The 13,260-nt window shown below is 32.3% G+C and overlaps 1 protein-coding gene across 1 annotated transcript in view; it reads left to right on the top strand.

Annotated features, from left to right (window-relative positions):
* Positions 1–11,328, top strand: part of LOC124366620 (metabotropic glutamate receptor 4-like) — a 51,832-nt gene extending 40,504 nt beyond the window's left edge. The window contains exon 5 of the mRNA XM_046823215.1: positions 11,300–11,328. Coding sequence (XP_046679171.1) covers positions 11,300–11,328 — 29 coding nt within the window. The remainder of the gene's footprint in view (positions 1–11,299) is intronic.
* Positions 11,329–13,260: the final 1,932 nt, after the last annotated feature.

The following is a 13,260-nucleotide window of genomic DNA, read 5'->3' as shown; positions in this document are numbered from 1 at the left end:
GGGAAACTTAACACTAGTGTCAGAAATATAATTCACTTCACCACAAGTGCTCATAAATACGCAAAACCTAAGATATTACGTACGAAGCTGCAGATGACTACAAACAAGTAGAATCATGAAGGAAAACACCTGACAGTAAATGCAATTTTTTAATGACATAATATCGTTGAATATCTATACGTAAATGTTGTAATATATCATAAATGCTTTCCCGCGACTGCTAAAAATTTCGATTTTGGGGTTTCTTAGCATTGGTATTAAATTATTTCATGGTTACTGAAATCTTTAGAACGTTTCTATGAAACATGTGGAACGTAGGTGTAATATAATGCTGAGGCCGAAACCGCAAATAAATGCTATTTTTTTAGATTTGAGAAAATTTGTTATTTGTTGAAGTACTAATTTTTATTACTAAAGCTGGGTAAACCGTCAGCTATAGGTTTTGTACTTTATATTAGGAAACATAACAAACAATTTCAAAATATACCGAAACAAATCAATAGTTTTTTAGAACATTACAACAACTATACGTGTTTTAACTAAATGTTTTTAATTTGGTATTATTGATTGATGATGTTTAAAAATAATTTTGAAACTATGTGAGTTATAACTGTAAAGATTTCAAAACAGTAATACTGTGAAATATTTGGCTTTTGAACGAATGAGTTATAAGAGCCATAAACAGCGTGAATAGAGCTTCAACTTGTCAAAGTGAGAGGAGCAATTTCAGGCGATATTTGAACTAAGATATGTATTAATATCGAAAAAACCTAGTTTTTTTAATTAAATCAATAATGAAAAAACTAAAGGATAAAATAAAATTTCGTGAAAGTAAAGTAAGTTATGTTCTAATTAGTTCCATAATAAACTTAATCTAAATAGGTATATATAATTTATATTTCATACACAACTTACATTTTTTATGTCGGTAGTATACAATAATGTATATTATGTAATAGCAACGGAATAGGTTAATCAAAAGAAAAATATGTCATCAAACTTTTTAAACATTTTCTAAGTTTGTAAAGGTAAATCCTATTAAAAACTCATTTTCTAAGTTGTTTAAGATAAACATTTTTATTTTAGGAGGGCAATATTTATAATATAACTCATTATTCATAAGTTCACAGTTTATTACAGCGTAGTATAATTTAATCTCTTAAACTTTACATCCCTGATAAAACTCTTACTATCTCGCATAAAGCCGGTGTCGTAATGGTAATATTACTAAATAACTGGATGTGGTAGTTTTTTAGGATGCATCCAAACCTAGCAACAGAACAATAACAATCGGATATGGTTTTAACAATTACTTAAAGAATGGAATTGATCTACCTTTGTTTCAATAATTTTAAAACTAAGCAAATATCGTAGTTTTCGCTGACTATAACTAAATGGATGCCTGGATGCTTGGGAGTCCATTTAAAAAGAGTTGCGCTCAGAAAGTAGTTGGGGAAAAAGGATTTGGTGAATTCCTAGAATTGAATGTTGAAATAATAATATATTGGTAATCTTCTGTGAATTCCAAAATCATTAACATCCTCGAACACTCTCAAAAATTGATGAAGAGAGTATTAAGATTAGGTATGGTATTTCTCTAATTTTAAAGGGAGGACTGATGATTACCTAGTATACTCTAATTATATCATTAATTGCCTGAACGGTGGTGAAGCCTGTTATTAGACGGGTTAAAACACGTTTCATTTTCGTCCACATTATATCCCAGAATAAACTGTCCTATAGTCTTGAAAGTTTCCACGATGCTGCATTTCTATATAAAAAACTATGTGTTCAATGATGGTACGTATCACTCCATGGGATTTTATTTAGCATTAGGTAACATATCTACATCAGTATTGTAGGTAACTATGATTGCAACAAGAAAAGTGTAAAAAAAAATAAATCTCCAAGAACAAATTTAGTTCACACATTTGATATTTTAACATGTCAGAACCCCTCATGTAGCTTACTACCCACAAAGTATATGTAGAAAGATTCCCCATACACAATTTCAATATTGCTGAAATATTGCTACATATGTAAACATTCATTGCAGCCCCAAATTTGTTAGGCGTGTTAAATTGTTCTTAGTCATACCTACCCGCCTGTCAGTCCGCAGGGCATCCCAAAATTTGAATTAATTACAGACTTGAAAATTTTTTCTTCAATTCTCTGTGAAGCCTGCTATGTAACACGTGTTGGGGTTTACTCCTACCTTGTAATAATAATAAAAGTTTACAAAAACTCTACATACATATGGGTCGCATGGTATTATTGTACTATTCGGCTTTTGAAATATTCATTAAATATGTTGAAACATAATTATAAATAAGTAATAATTGTGATAATATTATAATAAATTACTATAATAATAAATTTCTTTATACAAATTAAATAGTTCTGTAAAATATAGGTACGTGATTCCTCATTTTTTAATATTCAAATAACACAACTTTAATAATTTTGTACATGGGAAATAAACAAGATGTAAAAATCAGCAATTTACTTCAGTAACTACCTATACACGAAAAGAAATGGATATATGTAATTTCTTCCATTAAATAATGCAACCTCAACGATGTAGATTAAAAATGTAAATCACCAGAATAATATACCAAGCGCAGGAAAAAATAAGTAAATTTTTACGTTTTTTGTGGGTTTTTCAGTACACTTGTACAGGGAATGTATGTTATGGTTCTTGGTGACAGCTTATGACAAATTACGTACTTTGAATTGCAATAAACAACGTTATTGGGGTCTCCATTAACTCTCACTGCATAATATATTTAATTTTATATGGTTTTAATGGTTCCATGGTTTTGTTTAATTTTAAATCATAAACAAAAGAGTACAAATACTTTACTTTGAAGTTTTTATAAATGCGCTATCTCCCAAAGAACTACTACCATATACATTCCATGCCTTAGGAATGGCTTAGGAACTGTCTATTATAAACTTTCAATCGCTCATCGCGTGATCAAAGTGTCTCTATTTTATACCCTAATATAATCTAGACTTTCTCTAAAAAGCTTCTTTAATTTAGTGCAAAAAACAGAAATGTTTGAATGTATACCTTATAATCTGTCTAGCCCACATCGCCTCGTCATTTTTTCATTTTCAATATGCCAATATTTTCCACATTTACTCTATATAATATGTTCTGTCATGTAATACTCAAACTGGAAATGTCTGAACTTATACCTTATAATCTGTCTATCCCATATCGCCTCGTCATTTTTTCATTTTTAATATGCCAATATTTTCCACATTTGCTCTATAAATGTTCTGTCATTTAATACTCAAACTGGAAATGTCTGAACTTATACCTTATAAGCTGTTTATCCCACATCGCCTCGTCATTTTTTCAGTTTCAATATGCCAATATTTTCCATATTTGCTCTATATGTGTTCTGTCATTTAATACTCAAACTGGAAATGTCTGAACTTATACCTTATAAGCTGTTTATCCCACATCGCCTCGTCATTTTTTCAGTTTCAATATGCCAATATTTTCCATATTTGCTCTATATGTGTTCTGTCATTTAATACTCAAACTGGAAATGTCTGAACTTATACCTTATAAGCTGTTTATCCCACATCGCCTCGTAATTTTTTCAGTTTCAATATGCCAATATTTTCCATATTTGCTCTATATGTGTTCTGTCATTTAATACTCAAACAGGAAATATCTGAACTTATACCTTATAAGCTGTCTAGCCCACATCGCCTCGTCATTGTTTCCATTTCAATATCCCGATATTTTCAAAACTTTTTCTATAGAGGTTCTGTCATTTAATACTCAAACTGGAAATATCTGAACTTATACCTTATATTAAATCCATCCCACATCGCATTGTAGTTGTTCCCACATTTGACATTCTTCTCTAGAGAAATTTTTTAATACAATAGAAAAACATTTTCAAACATAAACCTTATAATGTTTTACGTCGTCGTTGTTGCAATATTTAATATCCTGTTGTATTCCAGACTTTCTCTAGAGAGATTTGTCCTTTGAATAAATAAACCAGAACTGTTTTAACGTATCCTTTATTAGGTGTGTAGCCCACATCGCGTTTCCTATATTTAATATCCTGACCTTTTTCACACTTACTCTAGAGAGCTTATTTTATTTAATACATAAACCACAAATGTTTGAATGTATACTTTATAAGGCGTATAGCGCATTTCATGTCGAAATTGATCCCATATTTAATATATAGATATTCTAGATTTGCTCTTTAGGGCTTCTTTCATTTAATACAGAAACCATAAATGTGTTTTACACATACACATGCTACATCAGTTTAGTGTATTAACGGTTTCACGCTTAAATCGGACCTAGTCGATACGTGCAGAATGAAATAAACTTGCAATGACTGAGATAATTTTCAAGTGTATATTAATATAAAAGTGCAAAAACGTCAGGAGTATTTACATAAAAAATACTGCAATATATTTCCTCGTATTCTGAAAAACTTTAAAGCAAATAAAAATAAAGCAAAAGCGATTCTATATGCGTGCATATATCTTGGTGCAGCAATGTATGTGAACTCAATGGAAAATTTATTTATCTAAAAATTACTTACTGAAATAAAATAATCCAAGTTATGTTGTAGATTTCTCTTCAGTTATGGTGAAGTAAATATACAGATACAACATGGTATTGAAGGAAACAAACGGAAGTAACGAAATAATTATATTAATGACGTACGTCGGTTATTTTTAACCAAAAATCTGTAAAGTCCTTCGTACCGAAGTTTTTTTTTGGCGATGGAAGGATTGTGAAGGAAACAAGGTTTTTTCCGGACATATGCTATAGTTCAGTGATAAAAAAATATCAGTAAAACTAAGTTTCGATTTCTTCTTCAGGTAAATAATTAACGTTAAACATAATTTACAAATTAGGTTACACAAACAAACCATACCAGAACTTTGTGACCGAGTAAGTAAGGAATCGTAATCCCTATGTTGTGGACTGGCTGTAACATGCAATTGATAACAAAAAAAAACACCAAAATATTTATTAGAACTAAACAACAGTAAACAAGTGACAATAATTGGGTGAACATTATTTGTTACATTCTTTGTTTGAAGTTTATTTTTGATGATGAAGGGATTGTGAAGGAAACAGGATTTTTTCCGGACATTTGCCATCGTTCATTGAAACAAAAAAATCAGAAAACACCTGTTACATATTAATTTGTTTCTTGATATTTTAATGCTGTTCTTGATTGAATGCATTAATTTGTATCACCTATTTTTAGTAAGAGTAATAACTGTACAATACTTGTATGAAATAAACTAGAAAACTGCACTTAAAGCATATATAGCAACCGAAAGCATAACTACAGTCACAATACAACACTAAAATAAAGATATTAGTAATATTTAACTTCATTGAGGCTTTAATTATTTTTAATTCATTTGTAAAGGTATAATATTGATTGCAAGTACATTTGTGACCATTTTATACAACAGGGTGAAAATATATAGGTGGCGTTAACATTATAAAACTGATAACCAATCAACAAGTGATCTTTGTGACTTAAACTTGTCTGTGTTTAAAAAGCAGTCTGCGTTAAGGTTTACGAGGATAGTTTAAGGGATAATTAAAGTCCAAATTCCGTATGGTGTTAACGATTTATTTAATCCTCTCTAGAGTAATACTCTCTGTACATTATACATTTTTAATAGTCTAAGGTAACATAAACTATGGCTTAAACTCCTAACCTCGATATTACTTATACATTAATAAAACCCTTGATCAGACGAATAATTTAATACTTTACTCGCTCACTACGATATTAAAAGGATTACATCTACGTTTTTATTTCAAATGATTGACATTCCAACTAAAATACTTTCAGAAAATACAAAATAGTTTCATAAAGTTACTAGCCAAATCTTTGGAGAAGCGATTAATATTATTTGGAAAACATATTATTTGGTTAATGAAAACTTATACTGCAGTTGGGTTAACCTATGAAGTGAGAAAAAATTCTCAAGAATTGAGAAAATTAATTCGTAATAATATGTCAAATGTAATACAATATAATTTCTAATTATAATTATATAGTTTTTTAAACTTTATCTCGACTGATATTACTCGCTATGTCTAAGTGAAATTAGACTTAGATACTAAAGTGTAACAATACAGTTTCACTCAAAATAATTAATTGATCTAAATAATATAAGTCCAGGTTGTTTAAGTCTTATTATTTATAATCATTGAGAAATTTATCATTACATTTCACAGTGATATAGACAGTTGTGAAATATTTTAGTACGTTTTAAATATCGCCGGTATAAAAGAGCGAGCACGTGGTAGAATTACAATAAATTTAGCTGTCAGAATCGAGGAAACTGTCACTTTTAATCTGAGGTAATAAAAGATAAAACTATTTTAGTCTTTAACACGGAGTGTAAATCACCTGGGCAAATACAGTCAACAGGTGACAATTGTAATGTTATCGTAAAGAGTTTTTCCACGAAGACTAAATTTATCTCATTTCTCATTAAACCATTCTTCCTTAAGTATTCTTGTAGAGGATATTGTGAAGGCTAGAACGCTCATGTGGATTGATTTTGAGACCCGGGCATGACAACATGCTGAGGTGTGCAACAATTGCTTCATCGATGTTTGTCAATAAGCTTTCTGCTTCACTTACAATGGATTCTAGCAAACATGATTCTAGGTAAAGTCTCATTCAAAGCTGCATGTTGTGGCCTGTACTCTCCTTGCAGTCAGCGCACACATTATTAACTCTAAATGGTGTGGTTTGCAAAATTATTCGGAGTTTTCATGTTTCATAAATTTATTGTTGGTACAAAATCATTGATCTGAAACGAATATGAGCAACCATAATCCGTGTTTAAGAAAGACTTTTAAAAAGATTTAATCCATTTACTACCCAGGTTGTTGAGACAAATCAGTATTTTAAAACATCATAATACAGTGAGTAGATTTGCATTATGTGTTGAGGACGGCCCTGAACTCTTGCAGGTTATTTACACAATATTTAAATATTTCTGAACCATTGATCTAAAAATAATATGAGCAACCAGAATCCGTGTTTAAGAAAGACTTTATAAAGATTTAACCCATTTACTACCCAGGTTGTTGAGAGAAATCAGTATTAACGTCGACATCATAATACAGTGATTAGATTTGCATTATGTTTGTATTGAGGACGGCCCTGACTTCTTGTAATGTTATTAACATATCTCAATATTTCTGATTGTTTATGGAGGCAAACATTATTCACCAAATATGTATGCATTTTCTAAAGTTACTAAATAATATAAATGCTGTTAGGTAGCCAGAAAATTGCATTCTATGTGTAAAGGGTATATTTTTCTTTATAAATACAATTCCTTAACTAAAAACTTACTGATATTTGTGTAAAATATCATACCGTATTCATTCTTAGCCATGAGTTATTATAATAACTGTACTGTATTTGTGATTATGTTATGAAAAAACTACATAAGTACTTAAAACACTATAAACTTTGCGCATGTAAACAATCTAACACATGCAATTTTGAATATGTATTACTGTATATGTATCTACGGTTCTGTTTTACATAATTATGAATGATCGGGTATTTCATCTCTTGTAATATAACTAATACTTGGAAATAGTAGCTAATGTACTTGCTAAATTGCTAAAAATGCTTACTCAATTTTAACTTATACCCCGGATTGTTTCTGGTGAAATTCGAATATACATTTGTATATAACTGAGCTGCACTTCTAGGCATCATATTACATACGCATGACTAAGTGAGTAAAATTCTTTAACAATAACCGGTTCATAACTTGTCCTGTAACCTAATAACTTCGGATATTATACAACACTATTACATAATTAATTATGATGTTAAATGTACGTAAAAACTCTCTTAGTGAGTAATATTTATTTAAAACCACACCTCTAAAACCCTGTCTTTTACATAAGTGTCTGCTTAGAAATATACAAGCAGGAATGATTTCTGTTTGACATTGCTATTTTGCTGTTTTCAAACACATTTCATAAAACGCAGTGAAATCGAGGCTATTACAGTAACTTATGTTATGGAACCGCTGTTTCGGGTAATGATTCAATTACATACCTGTTTCGAAGTGATACCAACTATATGCGGTATTGGAGTATCTCTGTTTACCAATACAATAACTATTTACCATTGTTCGAATATCTGATTTAATGACATGGTTACAAAATGGGGTATAGAATCATAACTAAAATCTTAATAAACCTTATATAACAATATTTTAGTATTTATATTTTACCACAAATAACATTAAAATTATGTGTTTACAGTAAAAACAATGTTATTTATAATTTGTTTTATTGTTGAGTCTTAGTGAAGCCTATCACTCGAGAGTTTAGAAAATTTTTATTTATATTAGTCTGGCTACAGGATATCTCAAAAATTAACTTAGCTATCATATGAATTTTTGTACGAAGCTTTCTTCTTTAAAGGTAATATTGAGTCTAATTATGGTGCATTTCACACTATAGGATTTGGCTCAACATTAACAACCATGTTTACAGGAGTCTTATGCGTAACTATGATGGCATCGAGAAAGTAGCAAAATAAAAATATTAAAATGATAATGTTTCAGCGAAATTTTGAATTGCGTTGATACTAATAGCTCACCCGACCTTTTATTATTCGAACAGAACTCTGCTATGAAACATAACTTGGTGAACAAAATTTGAATGTATCATGCGGCAGGATAATGAAAGATATACTAACTAGACTTTTAATCTTAAATGCATCTGTAATACTAAACAGAAAATAATGACTTCTATTACGGTACGTGTCTGACTAGAGAATTAGGCTGAGCGACATCACTCTGTTTGCTGACATAATTTCTCTTATGTCTAACGGAGTTACACTTTCTGTAATATTCCCTCCTTAGCTGCAGTTTTAATCGAAGAAAAATATGATAAACTCTAATTTCATTTCGTATTGTTGATCTTTTGATATCCATCCATTTCGACATTCACCAAAACATATGTGACTACTATCAATTTCTTTCTTAAAGGTAACTTTGCTATAGATCTGAATACAAACCCAGTCGAATACTCTTACAGTGAAAATTGGCTCTGACCTCCTTAAATATTGAGAAAAGCTTTATAAGTAGTATACACTGAGCGGTCTTCTGTGAAATTATTGCCCTGACGTGACATATACTTTTGTGTTCATGATAAAACGGACATTGAATAAATTTACAACAATGTTTCCAATATGTAGCATTGTTTAACAAGATGAATAATTGGGACAGTCGGTTCTCTGCCATTGAAAGATAAACTGAACCCGTCACAGTAGGCATCGTGAGCTGAATTGGTCGATGATTGGAAGCGATTAATAAAGTACCAAACCAGACATTCATCATCGCAAACCTACGCTAACCTCACATCAACAAAACAATACTAGTAATAATAGTTATTATTACTGCAGTGTTTAACAAGATGAATAATTGGGACAGTCGGTTCTCTGCCATTGAAAGATAAACTGAACCCGTCACAGTAGGCATCGTGAGCTGAATTGGTCGATGATTGGAAGCGATAAATAAAGGACCAAACCAGACATTCATCATCGCAAACTTACGCTAGCCTCACATCAACAAAACAATACTAGTAATAATAGTTATTATTACTGCAGTGTTTAACAAGATGAATAATTGGGACAGTCGGTTCTCTGCCATTGAAAGATAAACTGAACCCGTCACAGTAGGCATCTTGAGCTGAATTGGTCGATGATTGGAAGCGATTAATAAAGGACCAAACCAGACATTCATCATCGCAAACCTACGCTAACCTCACATCAACAAAACAATACTAGTAATAATAGTTATTATTACTGCAGTGTTTAACAAGATGAATAATTGGGACAGTCGGTTCTCTGCCATTGAAAGATAAACTGAACCCGTCACAGTAGGCATCGTGAGCTGAATTGGTCGATGATTGGAAGCGATTAATAAAGGACCAAACCAGACATTCATCATCGCAAACCTACGCTAGCCTCACATCAACAAAACAATACTAGTAATAATAGTTATTATTACTGCAGTGTTTAACAAGATGAATAATTGGGACAGTCGGTTCTCTGCCATTGAAAGATAAACTGAACCCGTCACAGTAGGCATCGTGAGCTGAATTGGTCGATGACTGGAAGCGATTAATAAAGGACCAAACCAGACATTCATCATCGCAAACCTACGCTAGCCTCACATCAACAAAACAATACTAGTAATAATAGTTATTATTTAATCATTACCATACGTTCTCGTATCCTTACAATCCCTCTCACTCATATCAAGTTGTATTTGTTGGTAAAAATCCAAGATATCATACAAGTGAAAGTTATACTTTCGTAGCTCGATACATTTTTACTTCTCAGAGTATTTCTTTTAAGATGTATATTTATAATATATGAACTTATACAAAATTTTCGGAAAATAATGTATATTCTAATCGAAATCCTATTAGTTAAAGCTGTTTACAGTGCTTGAAAAAATAATAAGGAAATAAAGGAATATTTATTTTGCAGTCTTGTTTAGTAGAGATATATATTTAAATATTATATATGTTGAAAAGAGGTGTGACCACGTTGGTTGCCACTATGATCAAGTAATTTTAATAAATGTTTGGTTGCTATTAACTACAAAGATTCATTGTAATGAGGCACTACATTTCTGTGATACCTTAACTGCACACTTTGAACTACAGTAATCTTGAAACTACCCAGAACTTTGCTATGAAAGGTCTCAAAGGTCATCAGAACACGATGTTTGTAAAAGGTGGAGGCAGTTGAATTCTATGCATAAAGTGTTATTAGACTGTTCTAAACAATTGAACTACGAATTGCTTTCAAATGTATCAAAGGAAAATTACTTGTGATAAAAAAAATTTTGAGTCGAATAGTTATATTAAAAAGCTGTGAATGTTTCAACTCTGATATCGTTTAGCATGATAATATTTAACACTACAATCTCAATACCTGAACCACCGTATCGTAAGATTGTGTTATGAAATAAACTTTCTGTAAGTGGTATGATAAAATGTTCGTTATTTTAAGAATATCGGTAGCAATATTTGCAAATCTATCTTTGTACTAGTGTTTGGTATTCTCTGCAATGAGTGAGTTAAGGAATAGCACCACATTTGGGACCATTCAAAGTTTAACTAAAATTACTCATTTAAAACACATCGCGTTGATATTACATGTTTAGGACTAAATTGGCTCTTTAAAATTATTATGTTCCTGTGCTATTTAATCCTGACTAGACACCAACAACAATGACATGGCGAAGTAACGAGATGTTAAACAATAAAATACAGTAAAAGTGTGATTGTTGTTTGGGCTATAAAATTAAACGTACCCTTGATGAAGTCTACGGCCATCTCGAGGCCGTACGTGTCCTTGTCGCAATCGTCCAGGATGTGGGCTCCAAGGCTAAAAGGGAGCAGCCCTTCACTGTTGATGACGTCCAAGGTGTAGAGCATCGTCTCCAGGGCCTGGATCCCTCCCTGGGGCATGATCGGGCCACAGGTGACCGAGTCCTCTCGCTCGTGTACCATCATCAGTCCTCCCAGTATGATATCGCCCTCCAGCACTGCTTCCTTCTTGACGGGCCAGACGATCACGTCACCGACCACACTTCCGGCCATCCCCATTTCCATCAAGGAACGGAAGTTCCGTGACTGCAGTCGGTCCGAGAGGAGAAACCCTGAGCGCAACAGAGCTGGGGAGGAGTTTCTCAAAGTCATGTTCGGTGTAAGATATGCACTGAATTTCTCGCCGTATTTTCCGTCTGGGAACTTGAAATCCTTCACAACACTTAGGTTTGAGTAGCCTATTTCCTCCGAGCGTTCACGTGGAAAGATGTCTTGAAGACGATTATACTGATGATGGTGATGGTGGTGATGACGATGATGACGGTGATGATAGTGAGATGTCACTGCAACGTGATGCCGTAGACTAGCACCGGCTGGGTCGAGGAAAATGATCACGAACAACAGCACTTGATTCAGTAAGCGACTTATAGGCACGTATTTGCTATCCAAGTGGAAACATTTATATAGCATTGTGGTGAGGAGAACCAGATTTTGAACCCGGCATTCTTACATCCTCATTGTCCATCGCCGGAGGGAAACGGTCAAGTCTCGGTCTTTGTAAAAATGTCAAGTAACTCCTCTTAGGAAGGCACTCTTTTTTCTTCAGTCACTTTAGTTTCTTAAATACTTTAAATAATTATTACTGTTTCTTTTAAAACCTATAATTAGGTGCAATGGAAGTTTTATTACTTTAACACATTATAAATTCCAGTACCTGTACATACAATAAATTTAAAAACCTATGTAAAGAACAGGATTTTGACATTTACGTAAAATTATCTTGCTCTGTAAAAAAAGAACATGCTAACTTCCTAATAACTTGCTTATTTATAAATATTGAACATTTCTTGTCACGCAAAATTAGATGCTAAATTGGCATCAGAAAGTTATGTAATTGTAATTAAATATACAAACAATGAAGTTCAACACAACAAAATAATCGTTTTGATTTTGTTTAAGATTTTAAATATTACAGTTACATATAAATAATAGTATACAACCTTGGAAAATACGGTGTTATGCTAAATAATATATTTAGATTTAAAAAATAAAATATTTCATTAACATTTTATATTCGTGTATTTGTTAGCAATAATTTTACTCGCATGGATTCCAACGCATATTGAATGTCAAGAAATTAGGGACTTACTTGGAATTATGTTATTAATTATTGTTGTGTTGGCAAGAAACTGATTTATTATAAATTCACAATAAACTATACTTATTACAATGTACACACATCAATAATGTAATAGTCCATAAATGAACGACAAATTTAACTGTAGTGAATAGTGAACAATAGAGAGGGGCGCGCCGCGAGACTGCGAGACATCGCGACGGCGGCGGCGAGGCCGTGACGCTCGGCCTACGAGAGCGAACAGACTGCTGGGCGTCGGTAGCCGCCGCGGCGCCCGCGCATCCACCCCTCACCGCCACCATCACCGCCTCCCGACCACCGAGTCAGATGCACGCTGATCATATTTAGTGTGAAAAACAGCCAAAGTTGAGGAGAAGTTTAAACGAGTGTAACCTGTTAATCTATTAATAATATCAATAAAAATATGCCACCCTCGCAAGTTAGTTATCATTTCTATGATGCAGTTAGTGTTTTCTAGAATATTATAAAAAGA

Source organism: Homalodisca vitripennis, chromosome 7 (assembly GCF_021130785.1).
Source record: "Homalodisca vitripennis isolate AUS2020 chromosome 7, UT_GWSS_2.1, whole genome shotgun sequence".
NCBI lineage: Eukaryota > Metazoa > Arthropoda > Insecta > Hemiptera > Cicadellidae > Homalodisca > Homalodisca vitripennis.
Note: the sequence above shows the minus strand (reverse complement) of the source record. Positions and strands in the feature narration are given on the sequence as shown.